We start from the raw sequence: 24477 nt of genomic DNA on the forward strand, positions 1-24477 counted from the left end.
TTCTCCAGAAAGGACCCGTTCTTGGCAACAAAGATTTTTGCCTTCGGATCTGAGGTAGAAGGTATACCCAATGGTTTCCTTAGGGTATCCTATGAAGTCGCATTTTTCCGACTTGGGTTCGAACTTTTCAGGTTGAAGTTTCTTGACATAAGCATCGCATCCCCAAACTTTTAGAAACGACAGCTTAGGTTTCTTCCCAAACCATAATTCATACGGTGCCGTCTCAACGGATTTCGACGGAGCCCTATTTAAAGTGAATGCGGCAGTCTCTAAAGCATAGCCCAAAAATGAGAGCGGTAGATCGGTAAGAGACATCATAGATCGCACCATATCCAATAGAGTGCGATTATGACGTTCGGACACACCATTTTGCTGAGGTGTTCCAGGCGGCGTGAGTTGTGAAACTATTTCACATTTCCTTAAGTGTGTGCCAAATTCATGACTTAAATATTTCCCTCCACGATCTGATCGTAGGAACTTTATTTTTCTGTCACGTTGATTCTCAACCTCACTCTGAAATTCCTTGAACTTTTCAAAGGTCTCAGACTTGTGTTTCATTAGGTAGACATACCCATATCTACTCAAATCATCAGTGAGAGTGAGAACATAACGATAGCCTCCGCGAGCCTCAACATTCATTGGACCGCATACATCAGTATGTATGATTTCTAATAAGTTGGTTGCTCGCTCCATTGTTCCGAAGAACGGAGTCTTGGTCATTTTACCCATTAAGCATGGTTCGCATGTGTCAAATGATTCATAATCGAGAGACTATAAAAGTCCATCAGCATGGAGCTTCTTCATGCGCTTGACACCAATGTGACCAAGGCGGCAGTGCCACAAGTATGTGGGACTATCGTTATCAACTTTACATCTTCTGGTATTCACATTATGAATATGTGTAACATCACGTTCGAGATTCATTAAGAATAAACCATTAACCAGCGGGGCATGACCATAAAACATATCTCTCATATAAATAGAACAACCATTATTCTCGGATTTAAATGAGTAGCCATCTCGCATTAAACGAGATCTAGATACAATGTTCATGCTCAAAGCTGGCACTAAATAAGAATTATTGAGGTTTAAAACTAATCCCGTAGGTAAATGTAGAGGTAGCGTGCCGACGGCGATCACATCGACCTTGGAACCATTCCCGACGCGCATCATCACCTCATCCTTCGCCAGTCTCCGCTTATTCCGCAACTCCTGTTTTGAGTTACAAATATGAGCAACCGCACCGGTATCAAATACCCAGGAGCTACTACGAGTACTGGTAAGGTACACATCAATTACATGTATATCACATATACCTTTGGTGTTGCCGGCCTTCTTGTCCGCTAAGTATTTGGGGCACTCAGTCTCAGGCTTGGGTCCATTCTTTGGCTTCTTCCCGGCAACTGGCTTACCGGGCGCGGCAACTCCCTTGCCGTCCTTCTTGAAGTTCTTCTTACCCTTGCCTTTCTTGAACTTAGTGGTTTTATTCACCATCAACACTTGGTGTTCTTTTCTAATTTCCACCTCCGTTGATTTCAGCATTGAATATACCTCAGGAATGGTCTTTTCCATCCCTGCATATTGAAGTTCATCACAAAGCTCTTGTAGCTCGGTGGAAGCGACCGAAGGATTCTGTCAATGACCGCGTCATCCGGGAGATTAACTCCCAGCTGAGACAAGCGGTTGTGTAACCCAGACATTTTGAGTATGTGCTCACTGACAGAACTATTTTCCTCCATTTTACAACTGAAGAACTTGTCAGTGACTTCATATCTCTCGACCCGGGCATGAGCTTGGAAAACCATTTTCAGCTCTTCGAACATCTCATATGCTCCGTGTTTCTCAAAACGCTTTTGGAGTCCCGGTTCTAAGCTATAAAGCATGCCGCACTGAACGAGGGAGTAATCATCAGCACGTGATTGCCAAGCGTTCATAACGTCTTGGTTCTCTGGGATGGGTGCTTCACCTAGCGGTGCTTCTAGGACATAATCTTTCTTGGAAGCTATGAGGATGATCCTCAGATTCCGGACCCAGTCCGTATAGTTGCCGCCATCATCTTTCAGCTTGGTTTTCTCTAGGAATGCGTTGAAGTTGAGGGCAACATGGGCCATTTGATCTACAAGACATATTGTAAAGATTTTAGACCAAGTTCATGATAATTAAGTTCATCTAATCAAATTACTCAATGAACTCCCACTCAGATAGACATCCCTCTAGTCATCTAAGTGAAACATGATCCGAGTCAACTAGGCCGTGTCCGATCATCACGTGAGACGGACTAGTCAACATCGGTGAACATCTTCATGTTGATCGTATCTTCTATACGACTCATGCTCGACCTTTCGGTCTTCCGTGTTCCGAGGCCATGTCTGTACATGCTAGGCTCGTCAAGTCAACCTAAGTGTATTGCGTGTGTTCCGAGGCCATATCTGTACATGCTAGGCTCGTCAACACCCGTTGTATGCGAACGTTAGAATCTATCACACCCGATCATCACGTGGTGCTTCGAAACAACGAACCTTCGCAACGGTGCACAGTTAGGGGGAACACTTTATTGAAATTATTATAAGGGATCATCTTACTTACTACCGTCGTTCTAAGCAAATAAGATGTAAAATATGATAAACATCACATGCACTCAAATAGTGACATGATATGGCCAATATCATTTTGCTCCTTTGATCTCCATCTTTGGGGCGCCATGATCATCTTCGTCACCGGCATGACACCATGATCTCCATCATCATGATCTCCATCATCGTGTCTTCATGAAGTTGTCACGCCAACGATTACTTCTACTTCTATGGCTAACGTGTTTAGCAATAAAGTAAAGTAATTTACATGGCGTTATTCAATGACACGCAGGTCATACAAAAATAAAGACAACTCCTATGGCTCCTGCCGGTTGTCATACTCATCGACATGCAAGTCGTGATTCCTATTACAAGAACATAATCAATCTCATACATCACATATATCATTCATCACATCTTCTGGCCATATCACATCACAAGGCACATGCTGCAAAAACAAGTTAGACGTCCTCTAATTGTTGTTGCAAGTTTTTACGTGGCTTCTATAGGTTTCTAGCAAGAACGTTTCTTACCTACGTAAAACCACAACGTGATATGCCAATTTCTATTTACCCTTCATAAGGACCCTTTTCATCGAATCCGTTCCGACTAAAGTGGGAGAGACAGACACCCGCTAGCCACCTTATGCAACTAGTGCATGTCAGTCGGTGGAACCTGTCTCACGTAAGCGTACGTGTAAGCTCGGTCCGGGCCGCTTCATCCCACAACACCGCCGAAACAAGATAAGACTAGTAGTGGCAAGAAAAATTGACAACATCTACGCCCACAACTGCTTTGTGTTCTACTCGTGCATAGAAACTACGCATAGGCCTGGCTCATGATGCCACTGTAGGGGATCGTAGCAGAAATCAAAAAATTTCTATCGTAGCAGAAATCAAAAAATTTCTACGCATCACCAAGATCCATCTATGGAGTTTACTAGCAACGAGAAGGAAGGAGTGCATCTACATACCCGTGTAGATCGCGAGCGGAAGCGTTCAAGTGAACGGGGTTGATGGAGTCGTACTCGTCATGATCCAAATCACCGATGACCGAGCGCCGAACGGACGGCACCTCCGCGTTCAACACACGTACGGAGCAGCGACGTCTCCTCCTTCTTGATCCAGCAAGGGGGAAGGAGAGGTTGATGGAGATCCAGCAGCACGACGGCGTGGTGATGGAAGTAGCGAGGATCCCGGCAGGGCTTCGCCAAGCGCAAGCGGGAGCGAGAGGTGTCACGGGAGGGAGAGGGAGGCGCCAGGGGCTGTGGTCCTGCTGCCCTCCCTCCCCCCCACTATATATAGGGGTACTGGGGGGCGCCGGCCCCTTGGAGATCCCATCTGAGGGGGGGGGGGGACGGCGGCCAAGGGGGTGGCTTGCCCCCCAAGCCAAGTGGGGCGCCGCCCCACCCCAGGGTTTCCAACCCTAGGCGCAGGGGAGGCCCATGGGGGGCGCACCAGCCCTCCAATGGCTGGTTCCCCTCCCCACTTCAGCCCATGGGGCCCTCCGGGATAGGTGACCCCACCCGGTAGACCCCCGGGACCCTTCCGGTGGTCCCGGTACAATACCGATAACCCCCGAAACTTTCCCGGTGGCCGAAACTGGACTTCCTATATATAATTCTTCACCTCCGGACCATTCCGGAACTCCTCGTGACGTCCGGGATCTCATCCGGGACTCCGAACAACTTTCAGGTTTCCGCATACTAATATCTCTACAACCCTAGCGTCACCGAACCTTAAGTGTGTAGACCCTACGGGTTCGGGAGACATGCAGACATGACCGAGACGACTCTCCGGTAAATAACCAACAGCGGGATCTGGATACCCATGTTGGCTCCCACATGTTCGTCGATGATCTCATCGGATGAACCACGATGTCGAGGATTCAATCAATCCCGTATACAATTCCCTTTGTCAATCGGTACGTTACTTGCCCGAGATTCGATCGTCGGTATCCCAATACCTTGTTCAATCTCGTTACCGGCAAGTCACTTTACTCGTACCGTAATGCATGATCCCGTGACCAACCACTTGGTCACTTTGAGCTCATTATGATGATGCATTACCGAGCGGGCCCAGAGATACCTCTCCGTCATACGGAGTGACAAATCCCAGTCTCGATCCGTGTCAACCCAACAGACACTTTCAGAGATACCTGTAGTGTACCTTTATAGTCACCCAGTTACGTTGTGACGTTTGGCACACCCAAAGCACTCCTACGGCATCCGGGAGTTACACGATCTCATGGTCTAAGGAAATGATACTTGACATTGGAAAAGCTCTAGCAAACGAACTACACGGTCTTTGTGCTATGCTTAGGATTGGGTCTTGTCCATCACATCATTCTCCTAATGATGTGATCCCGTTATCAATGACATCCAATGTCCATAGTCAGGAAACCATGACTATCTGTTGATCAACGAGCTAGTCAACTAGAGGCTTACTAGGGACACGTTGTGGTCTATGTATTCACACATGTATTACGATTTCCGGATAACACAATTATAGCATGAACAATAGACAATTATCATGAACAAGGAAATATAATAATAACCATTTTATTATTGCCTCTAGGGCATATTTCCAACACCTACAACAAAGAATGATTCAAATCGAAAGGTCATTACAATGACAAGCAAAGAAACAAAGCAATATTCGAACTCTCCAAAGAAACAAAGATTATTACCATCACACAATTTTCGTCTCTCCGCCAACTTGCAGTTAAGGACCATTTGCAAGGTTGGCCTATCATGGATTGACCTTTACAAAAAGCCCGAAACCTTGCCGGCTCATTTTTTTAGTGCCATATTCGAACTCTCCATTGATAGCGAATTGTTTTATAGCCTTTCTAAACGCAGCCATATCAGGATAAGGGGTCCCTATATCCATCTTTGGTTTTCGTTCATCCCACGCAATAAGTGGCTCCTCTGCAGCATTATCATCAACAGCAATAGCTGCCCCTTTGACATCATCCAAGTCATAATCAGGAGTAGGAGTGACAACAGGACCAAGGTTAGTTTTTCCCTCGCCCTCCTCTGTTTTCAAACCAAACAGAGCAAACATGGCTTTCTCGTCCGCCGGATTTTCATCCGGAATCCCCTTTTCATCCCCATCATTTTCAGGTTCGATCACAAGACTTGACCAATCGACAATGGTACCAACGGTTTCTACTTCAGTGCACGAGACCATCCCCGTGGTTAGGTTTGTCACACTGGATTGATTAGAATCATGCACATACATTGCATCGATCCTATTCAATATAGACAAAAAAATCAGAAATTTCACACCAAAACTCATGCATACATCAAACCAAAACAAGGGAATATGATGTTACCTTTTCAGATCCATCACACCCCTTTGCCGATCCAACCCCTCTCACTCAAATCCCCATCTCCCTCAGTACCTAGGGTTTCTAAGATTTAGACGTCCGTACAAGGGGAACTACACCAACTCCATGGAAAAGGGAAGGGGGAAGCTTGCCTTACCTTGCGCAGCAATGGAGGGCGGCGGAGCAGTAGGGGCGACGGCGGGGCGCGAGCGAACTGGCGGCTGGGTGGAGAACTGGAACGAGCGAACTGGTGGCCCAGTCTCGCGTGAGGGTTTTTTTATCTAGCGTGTTGGGGTCTTGAGGGCAGTTTCGTCAAATAGAAATATTACCAGGCCAGTTTTTCTTTCATTAGTAGCAAACTGAACGCATAACAACAGGAAGGGGGCAATCAGCAAAGAACGAGTCGTAACAGGGGGGCTCAGAGCGAGTCGCACGAACATGGGGGTACAAGATCGAAGTAGAGCGCGCAGGGGGGGGGTTAAAATCAATTCTCCCGAGCAGGGGCGAGGCAGGCGGAGTGAGGGGCAACAACGGAGCAGGGCGGCGGGCTGCGAACTCTAGAGAGGACCGAGAGACATTGAGCGATAGGAGAGGCGAGACCGAGGGAGAGGGAGGAGTTGGATCGAGCGATGCGGAGGGGGAAAACCAACAGGGAGCACCGGACGAAAAAAAACCTAACGAAGAAAAACCAACGAAAAAAACAGGACGAAAATGGTGGGACGAAATTTAACCGAAAACGGAGACTACTAACTGAGACATTAGGAGTAGAGATAACCCTAAGCTGAAGACGAACATTCATGGGCTTGCTGCCTTCTTGTTCGGATGGCGAAACAGCCCAAAAAAAGAAATCGGTTTGGTTGGATGTTTAGAGGGACTGTGATATCCCAAACCCAACAAGGTTCAAGTCCTGTTGCTCGCATTTATTCCTGAATTTATTTCAGGATTTCCGGCAATGCGCATTCAGTGGAAGGAGACGTTCCCGTCGATGACGAGGTGGCTACGATGACTTCGTAAATTTCAAGATGATATGCCGGCTCAGTCTTTCAAAGGTGCTTATAGAGGATGTGCGTCTGTGCGTTCATAGATGTGTATGAGCGTTTGCGTCTGTATTGTGTTAAAAAAAAAATTCTATCCAGCCGCCCTCTCAGACGCTCGGTTGTCTACCTCACCGCTCACAGCCTCACATGGTCCAAGGACTTCGGAGTCCATCACCCCAGTGGGGCATCATGGCATGGTCCCGGCCTGTCGCACGGTGCCGACCTGACGAAACAAACGAGTCCCGAGGCCACCGTGGCAAGCCACTCCGTCGACACATCCACCTGAGCCGCACTCGTGCCGAGCAGCCCGTGCGCGCACGCAAAACCATACGGAGCTACGTGCTGCCGCCTCGACACGACGCGTATGGCTGGCGCCATGCATGACCCGAAGCTCGGTGCTCGGGTTAAAACGCCGCGCGCACACCCTCCGCCTCCATCGCTCGCTCGCTCGCTTCTAGGACGGCGTCAAGAAGCTCGCGGGGCAGGATGGGGGAGGAGTGCAAGGGCGCGGGGGCGGACGTGAACGCCGGCGTCGACCCGGCGGTGATCGAGAAGCTGTACGAGGACGTGCCGCCGATGCCGCTGATGGCGCTGAACCACATCTCCCGCCTCTGCAAGTCCGTCGACGCCTCCGTCCGGTTCTACGTCAAGGCTCTCGGCTTCGTCCTCATCCACCGCCCTCCCGCGCTCGACTTCTCCGGCGCCTGGTACGTACTACGTGCACCTTGACGTGTTAGGAAAATGGCTTCTTGCATGGCGCCGTACGTGATCTTTGAAACTTTGTGCGCGACGTCAATAACCTACGTGCTTGGTCAGGCTGTTCAACTACGGCATCGGGATCCATCTCGTCCAGAGAGACGACGCGCGACGGGCCGCCGACGTCAACCCCGGCGAGCTGGACCCCATGGACAATCACATCTCGTTCCAGGTAATTATACTACGTGTTTGCTAAGGTTCAGAGTCACGTCAGTTGCGCAGCATGCGGTGAGTAGTAACTAAGCTTTGGATCGTCTTGGTGTGCAGTGCGAGGACATGGGCGCGATGGAGAGGAGGCTGAAGGAGATGGGGATCAGGTACATGAAGAGGACCATCAACGAGGAGGAGGGTTCGCCGATCGACCAGCTCTTCTTCAAGGACCCAGACGGCTTCATGATCGAGATCTGCAACTGCGAGAACCTCGAGCTTGTCCCCGCCGGCGCGCTCGGTCGCCTCAGGCTGCCCCGCGACCGCCACAACCCGCCTCTCCGGATGGACGGCGCCGACGAGTAGCACCAAGCCAAACGTAGCACGGGGCCTGCGCGCGCGTGCGTAGCTAAGCAAGTTAGCTAGTGGTGTAACGCACTGCCGTTACGTTTTAATTCTGGGTAGTACTACTACCAAGTTTCTCTTTACTATGTTGCGTCGTGTGTGTTTCCCAATCAGCTGGTAGCTGCACCCTGATTTTTTGCTGGCCAGTGCTCGGTTCCCGCTTCGCACAATGGGAAATACTGTATTATGCTACCAGAGCTTTTACAGCGCTCTGAAAAAAAAATCCGCACACTTAATTTTTGGACCCTCATAAGTGTCACACGTGTGACGTTTTTTTTAACAAGTTAGTGACATAAATAAGCGAGGACACATCTTTGCATTTACAATGATTAAAATGACCATCTTGTGTGCATGGCATATCTGTTTTTATGTTTGAAAATGGTGCCATCACCCTAATGCACACGCTACATACACAATGCGTGCAAACTCTTATCTCTGAGTACTTTTGAGACTGAAGTCACTACTACAACACCTTTTGAGATAAGAGCATCTCTGAGATGAGGTCACCTACTACTACAACGCCTTTGAGAGATACGAGCATCTCTGAGATGATACTGAGATGAGGTCACCTGAGTACACGCGTCAGACTACACACGTCAGACGGGAACGTAACTGAGCGAACATTGCTGAAAGTCTGAAATATGTGAACAAATCTAGAACTTGAACCATAGTAGACTGGTTCTACCACAAGGAATATAACTTACTTGAACCAGTGAGCAAATCTAAAACTTGAACCATAATAGAACGGTTCTACCACAAGCAATAGAAATCTATAACTTGAACCATAATAGAATGGTTCTACCACAAGCAATAGAACTTACTTGAACCATGGTGTACTGGTTTGACAATCAATAGCTCCAATGATAGGTATTTTTTTTAAAACAAAGCTAGTCAATAAAGCACGACACTCGAACAACAACAACAACCTAGCATGCAGTACCCCAGAGGCTGAACTTTACTTGGATGCCAAGGGGCCAAACAACATAGCATGCAGTACCTAGAGGCTGAACTTGACTTGGATGCCAAGGGGCCAAATTCGAAATACGAATGTTGGGGGTGGGAGGGGGGGAGTAGATAATGAGAACATTCTCTTCTAAGTATGTCCTTCCAAAAAGGTTCCCTTCAGTGATTTGTCCTTGGCTGGAGAGGGAGGGGGCATGTGCCCCTTAGATGTACACATAGCTCCTCCCTGCTATACTTATGAAATTTACACGCGAAGGTCAAAGGAGACTGAAACAGGTCAAAGGAGACTGAAGCAGATTGATACGGATGTACAATGCATATGTGATCCTCCACACAGGTTGAAGGTGAGCATCCTCTCGAGGAGCTCCCAACATAGGCAAAGACCTTTTCTTAATTTAGTGGGAAAACACATGTTTTTTTGGTCTAAAAAGAGAGCACATGTCTACATATTGTAAGCTTAAAAATAGGGGTCAAACTTCCAGCAAATTGCATCTATAGCCAGCACACTGGCCCCAACGGTGGTTGTACAAAGCCAATCAACAAAAGCACGACGCCAGAAGAACAACAACATTGTGCACGATGCACAGTGGTTGAGCTTGACTAGGATGTCAGGGAAACAAAAGGCAAAGTATGTAGGACATGGAGTATTTGCACCCGAGCTCAAATGCTTCTGGTGAACAGTAAAATTGGGAAAAATAGTAAATCGAGAAATCACCGTACGGTCATGCTTTATGTTCCACTTCCGATGGGCTTGTCGTAACCCGCATAATGACTTGTGTAGCTTCAATACCTTCTAGTCTTCTCCTTCTAACACCCCATTAAAACGTGGATTTTACATCCATGAGATATAGCCTCCAAGATTCTTGATCCGCGAGAGCGATAAAAAATCTCACTATTTCAATCCTTGCAATTGGAGTGAACAGTTATTGAAAGTAAACACCTTGTTCTTGCATGTCTCCTTTAGCCACAAGCCTTGGTCCATAGCATGACACCAATACTCCTCCATATCCACATTTTCAAAGTTCACTAGTTCCTTAATATTTAGCATACATCGTTTCCCTCCTGGCCTTATCTTTACCAGATTTATCGTCTGCAGTGAGTCGTTCGGATAAAGATCCAACATGCGTCGCAAGCCTACTAGTGTAGGTGGGTGTTCCCTCGCCTCCCATGCCATCGAAGATGACACCCCCAATTACCAAATTCCATATCTCTGGTGATTCTAGCACTACATGATTGCTTTCGGATCTTCATTCGCCTTGTGGAGCCTTTGCTCCTCCATGAGTTTTGTTGCAAGGTTAGTAGAAGCAAGAAAGTAAGGAGCAATGTGTAGTGGGAACAAGAAGCGATGGGTGAATCATGTAGGGTGGTGCTGGAATGGCGGTTGAGATAATCATGTTGATGTGGGTGGCGGAAAGAAAAGGAAGAAGAAGGAAAATATATATTTGTATGACGTAGACGCTCATACATACGCAGGTATGAACACACGCACTTACACCCTACCCCTATGATCACTTCTGAGAGACTGGGTTGACACATCATCTTGAGATTGACGAAGTAGTTGATGGGAATGTCTTCTCCCACTGACGCACATCGTCGAAAGGTTTGAAATTAATTCAGAACAATGCGAGCATCAGTGTCAAGTTTATGACATGCACTCTGATTGATTGAGGATACCACTGTCGTTCTAACCATTCAATCACAGGTGGTTCGTAGGAGAAGTATATTTTTTAATGTTGTACTAAAGCAGCTATAATTAATATGGATCATCGGGTGTAATTATTTTAGTCACCTCAGGCGCACTTCACACCTTTCTACAGGCACAATGACATTTCTACCTCCGGAGCACTTCACACGGAAAAAGAATTATATGAGACCAGGTCTCACGGTTAGCAGGTGAGACCCGCCCTGATGGATGACACGTGGCATTCATGAATCACAAAGCATCTAATCTCTTCCCCCCTGATTTCAAGTGGGGGTGGGGTAGATGCTTTGTGATTTGTGTATGCCACGTGTCATCCATCAGGATGGGTCTTGCGTGAGACTTGGTCTCATAGAATTCTTTTCCCACTTCACACCTTTTCCTCCATGCTTATCGGCGAAAGTTTCAGGAAGTTGTCTGCTGAAAGCGGCTTAGGGAATGTACCATGATTGATATATGATAGTTTTATCTTAAATCTTGTATGTAGAGATGACAATAAAACATGTATATAATTGATTATCTTTTAGTCTTATCTAAGATAACTAGCTATTCCTAAAATCATGGTGACACAGATTAGGGGCTAAGAGATCATCTCTTAAATATGAGAAGACAAGCATTTTTTAATGGAAAACATTTCACGACGGAGCGCTGGCCGAACCTTTCGGACGGTCGCATCCAGCGACACGTAGGATGGGGGCCCGCCCACGTGCATCTTCTTCCTCCTTTTTCTCTTCTCTGGTTGCTCGTCTTTGCCTCTCCTTTCGCTGCCTCCTTCTCAGGCCCCGCTGCCATGGTCAACCGTCGCCGCCCGGAGGCCTCCTAGGGCGCCGTCGCCACGGGAATCAGCCGATCCGGCCGCCCTTGGCCAGATCCGCTTTGGATTCGCACCACCGGAGCTTTGCCTACCTCGCCGGACCCGGCCACATCAGAGTTGCAACCGTCCATGATGGGACTACACCCCTCGGCGCAATTTTGCTGGAACCGGTAGACGTTAAGGATACAACCATGGTGATTTTTTGCTACAACCGATGAGCCTCGGTGCTACAATTAACCTCTCGGCACAAAATTGCTGGAACCAGCGGACGTCGAGGTTACGACCATGGTTTTTTTTTGCTACAACCGACGAGCATCGGTGCTACAACCTGCATCTCTTTTTGCTACAAATAGTCATGGCGAGACGACGGACGACGATTTTTTTGTCACAACCATTGTTATTTTGCTACTACCGGTGATCATTTTTGTTGCATCAGTGACGGCGGATGACACGGCCGCCGGCATGGCGTGCTACAACCAGGCAAGGGGAGCTGCAACCATGACCACAAGAGCTGGAACCGCAGTCCAGCGGAGCTGCAACGACGGTCCGGTGGAGCTGCATCTTTTGCTTCAACCGGCAGCAGGAAAGCTACAACCGGCACTTAGATTTGCACAAACATGCACCCATGGAAGCTTCCACCGGCGTGGGTTTTTTTGCTGAAACCATGGGTGGACTTCTGGAACCGCGGCTTTTCAGGAACAAGGATGGCGAGCGGCGGCTAGCCGGCGAGGTCATCGGCGTTGTGGGTGGTCGGGACCGGCGGGGTTTGATTTTTCTTTTTTGCTGGCTCCTTTTTTTTGCTGCATAAGAGGGGGCGGGCCATGGGGCACCAGTGCTCCAACCGGCGAGCGGCGACGGCGACGGCGAGGCGTGCGGTTGCGACAGCACGGCGGTGCTTCGTGGTCGCGCATCCATGACGGCCCTGGCGGCGAGGATAAGGTAAGAAAAAAAGTAGAAGATGAGTTGCGATCTGACGGTCTCGCGCGGCCAGATCGGACGGCTGGGGTAGACGGGCCGAAACTTTCGGCCGGCGCACCGACATCGTTTTTTATGAATTCTCTCTCCTCCACCTCAGCAATTATCCTATGCGGCACACATAATATAACATCATTGTACATTTGTACATGTCCTCATTTTCATTGCGAAGGAATCGAGGAAACGGCTGGAAATCGGGTTCCTTTTGCTGTACGGAGTACTATATAGATAGATCTTTTCCTTGCCGAAAAGAACTCGGCCTCAACTAAAAAATAGAACTCGGCCTATATATAGATACTCTGGCCCTGGGGTCAGCAGCGAAACTTGCGTGCCCAAACCTAATCAAATCGCGGCAGCGAGATTTGTTAGATCCCTCAGCCACCGCACGCCGCGCAGGGATTGAGATTGAGGTCGATCAATGGAGGATGATCATGACGCCCTCGTCTGCCAGTTCATGCAGGTCACGGCCTGCATCTCCCTGTCGGACGCCGCCCAGCACCTCGCGTCCTGCAGCTGGCGGCTCGACGAGGCCGTAAACCTCTACTTCGCCGGCGGTGCCGCATCGTCGGCGCCGGTGGTGCCAAAGGACGAGCCTGCTGTGCGCGCTCCCATCCCTGCCCGCTCCGAGACAATCTACGGCCCCTCGTCCTCGACCGCTCGTCGTCAACCGCGAGTCAGACCTACCGGATGGGAGAGCGAGCACGACGACGCACCAGCACCAGCAGCCGAGCGCCACCCTCGCCGCCGCCGCCGCCGCGACGAGGGCACCTCCTCCGGTGGCAGCAGCACGGATCGGGCGGGCGCGGGGCCAGCGGGCAAGAAGAAGAAGAAGACCCTGGCGGAGCTGTTCCGGCCGCCGCTGGAGCTGACGTACAAGGGGCGGTTCCACGACGCCAAGGCGCACGCGGCGGGCCTGTCCCGCTGGCTGCTGGTGAACGTGCAGGCGAGCGGCGAGTTCGCGTCCCACCAGCAGAACCGCGACGTGTGGGCGAACGAGCTGGTGGCGCGGGCCGTCCGGGAGCGCTTCGTGCTCTGGCAGGTGGACGTGGACGAGCGGGAGGACGGCCTGGACGAGGGCGGCAAGGTGTCGTGCTACTACAAGCTCGCCCACGACATGATGCCCCACGTGCTGGTCGTCGACCCGGTGACCGGAGAGCTGGTGCACAGGATGCGCGCCGCCACCGACCCAAACGACATGATCGCCGTGGCCGAGAAGTTCGCGGAGAGGAGGCCGGTCATGCCCGCCAAAGCAACGAAGCATCGTGCTGGGTCATCGCTCGCTCCGCCTCCGCGCGGCAAGCAAGAAGCACCGCCGGTGGGCTCGGCGGCATCGAGCAGCAGTAATCCATCGTCTGAAATTGCACCATGCGAGAGAAAGCTAGGAACGACGGCGACGAAGCAAGTCGAGACGGTCGTGGATGCGGGGGCGACGCCGACCTGTGAGATGGCACCCGGACCCGGGGAGAAGCTCTGCAAGCTGAGGGTTCGATTGCCCGACGGTCGGGCGCTCACGAAGCAGTTCGGTGCTGAACGCGGAGTCGGTGCGCTTTTCGCGTTTTGCAGGTCAGAGGAAGAGCGCCCGTTCCGACTCATGCGCTTGGCCGGTGGCTCCATGCAGCAAATAGGCGACGAGAATGTGTCGTTTGACGATTTGGGGCTACACATGTCCACTGTTTTTATGGTTCTTTGCTAGCCCTAGTCTGAGATGTTCAGAGTGTATCCAAGATCCCGAGACGGGTCGCTGTACATATAGCTCTCATAGTTCTCAGTAGTACTACAACTTTAATCTTCTGTTTTGTTTCCTTTAAATGCCATGTTTATAACTTTCATACACTACTCTGTACTCTAAGGGTATCTCGAACGCTGTCTCCCAAAAGACTAACCGGATCTGATGCAGGAGCCGGCCATTCAATCGTGCCCCCAAATATTTAAAAGTGGATTTGAACAAATTGAAGGAATTTCATGCAAATAAGATTGAATTCACTTAAGTTCGGGTCAAATTTACATAAGATGGACGATATTTCGTCCGTTCAGCTAAAACATAAAAACAAATCTACACTAGGTAGTGGACGGTGACCTCGTACGCGTGCCCTCCGTGGTCGGCCGCACCTCCGTTTGTGTCCATGCCATTGTCGGAGTCAGAGTGGTCCCTGCCTGGCGCCCGGCGAGGTGGAGCTCCGTGCCGGCCACGAGGGAGTGCACGAATTGCGTCCACCATGACGCACAACATCTCCAGCTGTAGCTCGACCTCCGATGCACCTAGAAAAGCCCTGCCATATACATGAGCAGCTCCTCCACCGCCGGCTCCCCGCGACATCACCTTCCCCGCTCTCACTCTTGAGCTTCCGCTGGAGCACAACAAGGGGGTCCCAAGCCCGCGAGGACGCTGCAACCCACCTCCTCTCCTGCGGCGGACACCCTAATGTAAGGTCCGATGGAGCTCCTCTCTGCCGTCGCCAGCGCATGGTTGTCCTTCCCTTCGTGCCCACAGCGACGAGAGGGGTGGGACGATGCAGTGTAGGGTGGTTTGTTTGTGAGTGAGGAGTGGGGTGAGGAGAGAAGTGGATAAGACATAAGAGACATGTGGTCGTGGGAAGATCGGGGCGTTCGTTGCAGCCCGTGTTTCTTCGAACGGAAAAATTCGCTGACGTGGGTGATCTCATTTGCTCTAAGATTCGTGTCAGGATCCAATGGCCTAGGAGATGTTCCTTCCAATAGTCTAATAGTCGGATGTCAGATTTTAGTCTTTTCAATATGTTGTCGGCTGCTCGACCGAACTTTCTTTTAGTCGAACCACAGTCTTTATTATTGATCAATAACAAGGTTCAAGGGAATACAATTTAGGTCCGGAGTATAAAGAAGCCACACATGCGGTCCGGAGTAAAAAGAAGCCACACATGCGGTCCGGAGTATAAAGAAGCCACACTTGCGTCCCAACGAAAGTCCTAGAGCGTGTTTAGTGAGGCTATCCTCAATATTGGTATCACGTCCTTCAAAGATGAAGGAGCATTTTGTAAATTGCCTTGATGTCGCTATAATCTCCTTGATAATGCTTGCATACTGCCCACCAATGCCTTTCTTGATGTCATTTACCACACCATTGCAGTCCAATGCTATGATCACATGTGATAGAGAAAGATCAAGGGCAAGAGAAAGGGCTTCACGGCACGCCAAAGCATCCAAGGTCGCTGGATCTACCCGCGAGCATTTAAATGTGGAGGACACAAGTACATGCCTGCATCATCCCTGCAAATGGCGGAATATGAACCTTCCGAAGAGCTCCGAGCAACACCCTCGTCAACTTTTATCTTGGCAAAACCTGGCTCATGAGGGGCCATCGTCGCCTTGTGACTGTAGCTGGTGTGGCAAGAGTAGCAATGTTTTTTTTACGAACCAAACTGTGTTTGGATGGTTAGGAGGACAGTGGTATGCACATGCCATCAGGGTTGAAGTCCTAGACTTGAATTGATGCTCACATTATTTCTGGATTTATTTCAGGCTTCTGTGATGTTCAGTGGGAGGAGACGTTCTTGTCGACCGCGAGGTGCCTAGTGACTTCGTAAAATCTTAAGATGCTATGCCGGCTTAGTCTCTCGAAGGTGCTCATAGCGATAGGATGTGCGTGCGCATGCGTTCATAGGGATGAGCATATACTCTTGTATGTGAGCTAATTCGATTGTACTACGTTAAAAAAAATAAAAAGAACGCAAGGTTCTTATTTCACCTTTCTTTCCACCACCCCATCGTCCAACCTTCCTTGTATGATAATCACTTAATTTACTTACCTTCTGGACCAATTTTACTTTAATTTACTTACCAAACTTATGATCAAAATATAAGATAATTCATGGGCAGAATTTGATGAACATTCATTTACACAATCGCATTATTACAAACAGGTAATCACAAGCTAACGTACTAGAATATTTATATCTCGTTGCAACGCACGTGCATTATTCTAGTATTAAAAAAAAGAAGCAATGTTCTTTTTTGATTTACAAGCTCGGAGCTCCCCGATATAACCCTGATTTTCGAGCTCAGCGTTGGCCTGACCCAAAATAACACGGCACTTTGTCACGAAATTCTTGTTGTATCCGGAACTCCCGGAACCTGGCGTGTCGAGGCCCATCACTGTTGCGTTGGGCCATCTGCAAACATAGGCGGACACGTTCTCTAGCGTTTCGTTGCCCCAAATAAGGCGAGCAGCAATCTTCGACGGGCCCCGTGCTCCAATTCCCAAAACCTCCCGTAGCCGCACGCCATGCAAAACCTGCTTCTCCCCAATGCCGCCGCCGCCGCGCCCTGGTGCGCGCAGCCGCGGCGGCGGCCGTCCCGCCTCTCCGTGCGCGCCTCGGCGTCGTCACCGTCGGCGCCTCGGCGGGAGACCGACCCGAGGAAGCGGGTGGTGATCACGGGGATGGGCCTGGTGTCGGTGTTCGGGAACGACGTGGACGCGTACTACTCCCGGCTCCTCGCCGGGGAGAGCGGCGTCGGCGCCATCGACCGCTTCGACGCCTCCGGGTTCCCCACCCGCTTCGCCGCCCAGATCCGCGGCTTCTCCTCCGAGGGCTACGTCGACGGCAAGCTCGACCGCCGCCTCGACGACTGCCACCGCTACGCCCTCGTCGCCTCCAAGAAGGCCCTCGAGTCCGCCTGCCTCGTCGCCGGGTCCAGCGCCATGGAGAAGGTCGACAAAGAACGTGCCGGCGTCATCGCGGGGTCCGGCATGGGCGGCATCACGGCCTTCTCCGACGGCGTCGAGAACCTCGTGACCAAGGGGTACAGGAAGATATCTCCCTTCTGCATCCCGCACGCCATCACCAACACCAGCTCCGCCATGATCGCCATGGACGCGGCCGTCGGCTTCCGGGGCCCCAACTACTCGATCTCCACCGCATGTGCCACCTCCAACCACTGCTTCCACAGCGCCGCTGACCAGATCCGGTTGGGCCGAGCCGACGTCATGGTCGCCGGTGGCACCGAAGCCGCCATCATTCCAATAGGGCTCGGCGGGTTCGTGGCGTGCAGGGCGCTGTCGCAGAGGAACGACGACCCCGGCACGGCGTCGAGGCCGTGGGACAAGGACCGCGATGGCTTTGTCATGGGCGAAGGAGCCGGACTACTGGTATATTCGATACTCCCCTCTCCCCACTTTTTCATGACGGATTTGCTATTTTACATCTAAATATGAAATAGTTATGTCACATCTAAATCTTTCATCATTCGATTGTTTGTCTTTAAAATTCGTACGCGGTTGATCCTGTGGTTACCCGCTTCGTATTTGTCTCGCTGATCTAGAGCATAATTGATTTGCTACCAATATTTGGCATTACCAATATTTGGCAAGCCAACATTTGGCAAAATCAGAAGTTACCAATATTTGGCAACTTTTTTTGAGATTGACAATAAAAATTGGCAAGCAACCAATCTCTAGCCAATATTTGGCAGTTGCCTCGTCCGTTAATCGTTTTGTTTACCTCGTCCGTGTCTCAAGTCTCTGCCCGTCCTGTATGTAAATCTCAGGCAGCTTTTTTTTTTTGGAACGAAGGCTCGCGAAGAGCCCGGCTTTGAATTAACAAAGCCATCAACCGGCCAGGAGTTACAACAAACATCCAAATTACAGCGGTCAGAACGGTACAATGGGGAACACTGGACTGAAACGTTGACTACAACCTCCACAAGCAGCTAATGAAAAGGAAATTAAGATTACAGTTTGCAGAGGCCGAGCACTCCACACTAGGATCATATGTAGTACAGCAGAGCAGCAGAGCAGGACATAGCCGACCTTCGAAGATGGCCATGCTCCAGGAACACCTAGAGAAGAAGGGGAACAACGTCTTCCATCTCTATCACCGAAGAGGGACCCTACCCCCTCGCCATGGCTCGTAGGCGCCGCACCGTCGGGATTTCGAGAAGCTCACCCTAGAGCTAGAAGAATGCCGCCCTCACTACGCAAGGTGGACATAGTGCGGCCACTTCGATTTGGGATACCCCTAGCCGGCCGCTCCGCCGCGGTCCATGTCCAACTAGGAGGAGATAAGCTTCGTGGAATCGGACGCTGAAAAGGAGGCAGCTCAATCCCTCACCCGCAGCGCCTCCCGACCGCATCCCGCCTCCCTAACGGCGCCTCCAGCAAGGTCACGACGCGCAAGGCGCCGCCGCCGCCAAATCCGAGAGGATATAAGGTTTTCACCCGGGCAAGGTGGGTCGGGGTGGAAAACAGGGGACCTCGGCTGCGCCCCCATGGAGGAAAGCAGCGCCCTTGGGCGTTGCCGCCGCCGGACCGGCCGGACCGGCCAAGGTTTCCCCCGGTCCCCTAGCTGGCCACCAACACGCACCAACGCCGGGGCCAGAGAGGAAATCACTAGCCACCGCCGACGGCGAGAGAGAGGTGGCAGGGAGAGGGATTTCGAACCTCCAGATCTGACGAAGAAACTTCGCGCCGCGGCCGGATTCCACCAACCACCCGCCGCCCGCGCGGCCAGGCACGCTGGCCAGCACCCCTGCGAACGCCGCCCACCGCCCGACGGCGCCGCCTCTCTGGTTGGGGCCGCCGCCCCAGGAACCGCAGGCCTCCGAGAGGGGATGGAGCGCCGAGATCCCCGCCGCCACCTTCACCGACGCCCGCACGGGCTTCCCGACGGCCGTCTCCGGTAGCAGCGAGGGGATGAAGGGAGGGGAGGGGGGTGGCGGCGGCCGCGGAACCCTAGTCGCCCCCGAGTCGCCCAGGGGGGCGACGCGAGGGCCGGGGGGGGGGGGCCTCAGGCAGCTTTTGGTCGGCCGTTTGTTTGTCACGTGCAGCCGCTTACCGTTGGTTCGGTGGCCCCTTCTTCCGTTTTTCTTGCCGGCCTGCTATCGTGGGTCATTTTTTTTTTTAGGATCGTTGCTTGTATTTTCTGGATCATGGAGAATAGGAAGACTTAACGGACACCATATACAAAGGATCTGGTGTTAGCTTATGCTCTCACTCACTCTCTATTTGGGCACTTTCTCTCCCTTCATCTGTCCCATTTTTTGAGCTGCTTTTTTTTCCTTTTTGTTGTTATTCTCTTTTTTATTTTTTCCATTTTTCAAATTCATGATAGTTTAAGTACATGAACATTTTTTGAAGTGTGTGACCACTTACTAAAATTCACAAAGTTTTAATTTGTGAACACTTATTTGAATTTACATTAAAAAATTATGAATAAGTGTGTGTGTGTGTGTGTGTGTGTGTTTGTTTGTTTGGGCCCGCGGTTACATGTCAACCATCGACTCGCAACTAAGTGTGTGTGTGTGCACGCGCGCGTTTGTTGGTGCCCTCAGTTGCAAGCCGATCATCCACTCGCAACTAGGGGTGTGTGTATTTGTCAAGGGTCTCTAGTTGCATGCCAACCATCGACTTACAACTAGGGTGTGTGTGTGTGTTGTCGGTGCCCCCAGCTGTAGGTCGAGCATCGACTCACAACTAAGGGTGCTTTTGTGTGTTTGTCTAGAGTCCCCAGTTGCATGTCGATCATCGACTCGCGACTAGGGGTGTGTGTTTGTTGAGGGTCCCCAGTTGCAAGCCGACCATCGACTCGCAACTAGAGGTGTATGTGTTTGACGACGGTCCACAACTACATGTCCACCATCGACTCGCAACTAAGAGTGTGTGTGTGTGTGCGCGCGCGCGCGTGTGTGTAGAGGATCCCCAGCTGCATGTCGACCATCTACTCGCAACTAATGGTGTGTGTGTTTTGTTGTGGCCCCCAGTTGCAAGCGACCATCAACTCGCAACTAGGGGTGTGTGTATTTATCCTGGCCCCCAATCGCAAGCCGACAGTCGACTCGCAACTAGGGATGTGTGTGGGGTTTGTCGAGGGTCCTCAGTTGCAAGTCGACCATCGACTCGCAACTAGGGGTGTGTGTGTTTGTCCGGGCCCCCAGTTGCAAGCGACCATCAACTCGCAACTAGGGGTGTGTATATTTATCCTGGCCCCCAGTTGCAAGCCGACAGTCGACTCGCAACTAGGGGTGTGTGTGGGTTTGTCGAGGGTCCCCAGTTGCAAGTCGACCATCGACTCGCAACTAGGGGTGTGTGTGTTTGTCCGGGCCCCCAGTTGCAAGACAACAGTCGACTCGCAACAAGGTGTGTATGTGTGTGTGTTTGTTTGTCAGGGCGCCTAGTTGCAAGTCGACCATCCAACTCGCAACTAGGATGTGTGTGTGTGTGTGCATGTGTGTGTGTTTGTCACGGCCCCAGTTGCAAGCCGACAGTCGACTCGCAACAAGGTGTATGTTTGTTTGTCGGGGCCCCCAGTTGCAAGCCGACCATCCAACTCGCAACTAGGGTGTGGGTGTGTGTTTTGTCACGGCCCCAGTTGCAAGCCGACCTTTGACTCGCAACTAGGTGTATTTGCATGTTTGTCGATGTCCCTAGTTGCATGTCAACCATCGCAACTAAGGGTGTGCGTGTTTGTCTAAGGCTCCTAGTTGCAAGCCAACCATTGACTCGCAACTGGGGGGAAGGGGAGGGGAGTGTCTTTCTATGGGTCCATCGACTCAACAACCAAGGGCGCGTGTGTTTTCTCGAGGGCCCCTCATTTGTAGGCCGACCATCGATTCAACAACTAAGGGTGTATGTGTGTGTTTTGCCAGGGGCCCCAGTTGCAAGCCGACCATCGACTCGCAACTGAGCTCGTAGTTTTGTAGTTGTCCCAGTTGCATGTCCATCCTCGGGTCACAAATGAGCTCGTAGTTGTCCTAGTTGCAAGTCCACCCCCGCATCGCTACTGAGGACGTGTTTTTTCATCTCAGTTGCAAGTTCACGCTCGACTCGCAACTGGTCTTGGTTTTTGTTGTTGTCCCAGTTGCAAGTTCACCTTCGACACGCAAATGGTATCGTAGTTTTGTGTAGTTGTCTGAGTTGCAAGTCCGCCCTTGACTCACAACTAGGATCGTAGTGTGTTTCATCCTAATTGCAACTCCACCCTTGACTTGCAGCTCGACCTACACATATATTAAATGCGCAACGAATAATGTTTTAATACTCTGTGATTTTTTTCAAAATAATGTTGTAAAATTTTAAACGCATGGTGATCATCTTTTTGAAACAAGTGATGAGCAATTAATTTGTGAGCTTTTTTCAGTTTCACGGACATTTGAAGTTTCATGACTTTTTTAAAATTTACAAATGCTTTTATATTTTTTTTCAAAAATATTTTTTTGTAATTAAATACTAACATTTTTATGCGGAGAATTTACTAACATTTCGTTGTTTAGCACTTTTTTCCCCATTTAATTTGATTTGTTTTCTGTGTGAGGTGTTGTAGAAATAGGCCTTACTATATCTCTCTTTTTCGTGGGAGATGTTGACAACCAAAATGAGAAAAGCTAGACCTATCTAGGTACAATCACAAAAGAAAAAGAAAAGGGACACTGCTCACTGTAGTAATGCCTAACAAGTAAGCAGAAAAAAAATAGCTGGACAACGACACATGCATGCAGTAGCAGTACAAGGCACGCACAAAATGCCACAGTGCGCGAAGACAAATCGCAGCTTGCTGCGCCCCGCCACAGGAAGGTCGCGGTGCGGCGTCACGATGTAAAATTTCCCGACAGACAAACAATACAAGAGATTGTTTAGTTATTACTCAACAGAAGGTAATGTCATGTTAGATGTGAGATATTATCTCACATCTAGATGATATATAGTCAGACCCTTTTTCTGAAGATGAAGAAACCTCTTGATGTGACTATTAATTTAACTAATACTGTATAATATAAATTATTTATTGTAAATGTTATACTGTTAAATATTAAATATTTATTTTGAATGTAAAAACCAATTGTATAATCTTATAAGATAGAACTCATCTTTTGTTCGGTAAATATTTGGTCAAAGTTGAAATCTGAATCGATTTTGCTAAAGCACATGTAGGTGTGTCCTAAGCAAAATTATAAGCGGCATAAAAGGAAAAGTTATGGATATAGAATAGCAAAATGTTGTAGAACTATTTTAGATCCAGTTATTTATCTTTTTGTTAGCTCACAGATAGAATGATGTACATTGGTCACGCCTATATATACATCTATTTTTCAGATTTTTTTCAGCGATAGATTCTTCTTCTTAGAACAATGAAATATTTTTTTGAATTGTTATTTGGAAGCCCGGATTCTATTTTGCATCTTTGGGGCATAAGTGTTATACAAACATCATTACTTTTTCTTCTTACTATTCGCTAATGATCACTGTGCGAACCTCTTGAAATAAAAAATGCAGGTCATGGAAAGCCTCGAGCATGCAATGAGACGCGACGCTCCGATTCTGGCGGAGTACTTGGGAGGCGCCGTAAACAGCGACGCTTACCACATGACTAATCCGAGACCAGATGGCTGCGGCGTGTCGGTGTGCATCAGACAGAGCCTTGAAGACGCAGGCGTCACACCAGAGGAGGTGACGATCATATGTTTTAGTTTCTATCATTTGGAATTGTGTACTAATCTCGATCACCATTTGGTAATTAGTTCCAAGCTGGGTCATGAATTCTAAGTTAAATGTCTTCACTCCAGGTCAATTACATAAATGCTCATGCAACCACAACCCCCGGCGGAGATCTTGCAGAGGTGAATGCTTTGAAGCAAGTTTTCAAGGACCCATCTCGGATTAAACTGAACGCAACCAAGGTCCATTTTTTTTTTAATCTCGGAAGCTTCAGAGACATTTGTATAATTCACTTGGAATTCATTTGGATGTATGTTTCTTTCTGATGCATGAAACCTCTATTTTTTTTTTCTAGTCAATGATAGGGCATTCCCTAGGCGCAGCAGGCGGTTTGGAGGCCATCGCTACCATCAAAGCCATAACCACCGGATGGGTGCATCCTACTATAAACCAATTTGTAAGTGCTTATTTATGTTCCAAAAAGTAGGGCATTTTGTATGTAGAATTACAAGTGCAATATATGATTACATGTTACCATCAGTTGTGATCTCTGTAAATTACAGAACCCAGAGTCGGCAGTTGATCAATTTGACACGGTGCGGAGTGTGAAGCAACAACACGAAGTACACGTTGGTGAGTAGTATGTATGCAAATGCAAAATACAAACCGAATGGGGCACACCCTATACACTCCTCACTCATTCCTGTCTTCCCTTTACGTAAAAATGCAGGTATCTCCAATTCATTTGGATTCGGAGGACAAAATTCAGTGGTGGTATTTGCACCATTTAAGCCATGACGTGTGTTCTATTTATAGTATTGTGTATGTGATTAGAGCAGGTGGTCATATATATATTTTTAGCGCACATGGAAGGTGGCATAGTCTTCAGATAGACTCTTCACCGCCCACTTCGCCTTAAGCATATATAGGTTTAATCTCGTATGACTTTGTGTGCGAGCGTTGTGTTTTAACTGTGTACATCCTAATTATGCAGAGACTAGGCGTATGCTCTTTATGTTTGTAATTGTCGCATACAACATTTTTTAAGTTAATAAAAGTGACCTTTATTGAAAAAGAAGTCGCCAGTGCGTTTGATATGTTGTTTGACCGATCTGCTGAAAATTATGTTGACAATAACGGTGAAGCAACTTGGAGGCAACTCCTAAGAAGGCAACATCCTCTTGTATTAAAGTACATTCACCATCAGACTTTTGTTTTCGATCACATGGACCCACAGCTGAGTGGGGGTTTATGACGGAATCACATCAATTAACTACTCGTAGGTCTAGCATTTTTGCTACATACATGTGCAAATTTTCATGTAGTTGATGCTCCTTTTTTTCTTGAACTGCACGTGGGTCCAGAGAACGTGA

The 24477-nt window shown here is 49.3% G+C and overlaps 3 protein-coding genes across 3 annotated transcripts; all 3 read left to right on the top strand.

Moving 5' to 3' along the window:
* The first annotated feature begins 7376 nt into the window (after positions 1 to 7376).
* Positions 7377 to 8501, top strand: LOC109733891 (glyoxylase I 4-like). The gene is made up of 3 exons (XM_020293104.4): positions 7377 to 7647; positions 7757 to 7868; positions 7964 to 8501. Exons 1-3 carry the CDS (start codon positions 7427 to 7429, stop codon positions 8207 to 8209), a joined length of 579 nt encoding a protein of 192 aa, XP_020148693.1. The 5' UTR covers positions 7377 to 7426; the 3' UTR covers positions 8210 to 8501.
* Positions 8502 to 13117: 4616 nt separating this feature from the next.
* LOC109733892 (plant UBX domain-containing protein 7-like) lies at positions 13118 to 14392 on the top strand. The gene has a single exon (XM_020293105.1). The coding sequence runs from the start codon at positions 13118 to 13120 to the stop codon at positions 14390 to 14392; it is 1275 nt and encodes a 424-aa protein (XP_020148694.1).
* A 2531-nt stretch (positions 14393 to 16923) lies between these two features.
* On the top strand, positions 16924 to 24179 carry LOC109733888 (3-oxoacyl-[acyl-carrier-protein] synthase I, chloroplastic). Its single transcript, XM_020293099.4, has 6 exons — positions 16924 to 17824; positions 22943 to 23116; positions 23233 to 23346; positions 23460 to 23561; positions 23668 to 23737; positions 23835 to 24179. The coding sequence occupies exons 1-6, from the start codon at positions 16961 to 16963 to the stop codon at positions 23900 to 23902; spliced, it is 1392 nt and encodes a 463-aa protein (XP_020148688.1). The 5' UTR covers positions 16924 to 16960; the 3' UTR covers positions 23903 to 24179.
* The last annotated feature ends 298 nt before the right edge of the window (positions 24180 to 24477 follow it).

Source organism: Aegilops tauschii, chromosome 2, assembly GCF_002575655.3.
Source record: "Aegilops tauschii subsp. strangulata cultivar AL8/78 chromosome 2, Aet v6.0, whole genome shotgun sequence".
In the NCBI taxonomy this organism is placed as follows: Eukaryota; Viridiplantae; Streptophyta; class Magnoliopsida; order Poales; family Poaceae; genus Aegilops; species Aegilops tauschii.

Bases quoted from the DNA above. Each gene is read 5' to 3' on its own strand.
- LOC109733892 (XM_020293105.1), top strand. From the start codon at position 13,118: ATGGAGGATGATCATGACGCCCTCGTCTGCCAGTTCATGCAGGTCACG.
- LOC109733891 (XM_020293104.4), top strand. From the start codon at position 7,427: ATGGGGGAGGAGTGCAAGGGCGCGGGGGCGGACGTGAACGCCGGCGTC. The intron at 7,648-7,756 runs GTACGTACTACG...GTGCTTGGTCAG, and splicing joins CTCGACTTCTCCGGCGCCTG to GCTGTTCAACTACGGCATCG. The intron at 7,869-7,963 runs GTAATTATACTA...CTTGGTGTGCAG, and splicing joins ACAATCACATCTCGTTCCAG to TGCGAGGACATGGGCGCGAT.
- LOC109733888 (XM_020293099.4), top strand. From the start codon at position 16,961: ATGCAAAACCTGCTTCTCCCCAATGCCGCCGCCGCCGCGCCCTGGTGC. The intron at 17,825-22,942 runs GTATATTCGATA...TAAAAAATGCAG, and splicing joins GCGAAGGAGCCGGACTACTG to GTCATGGAAAGCCTCGAGCA. The intron at 23,347-23,459 runs GTCCATTTTTTT...TTTTTTTTCTAG, and splicing joins TTAAACTGAACGCAACCAAG to TCAATGATAGGGCATTCCCT.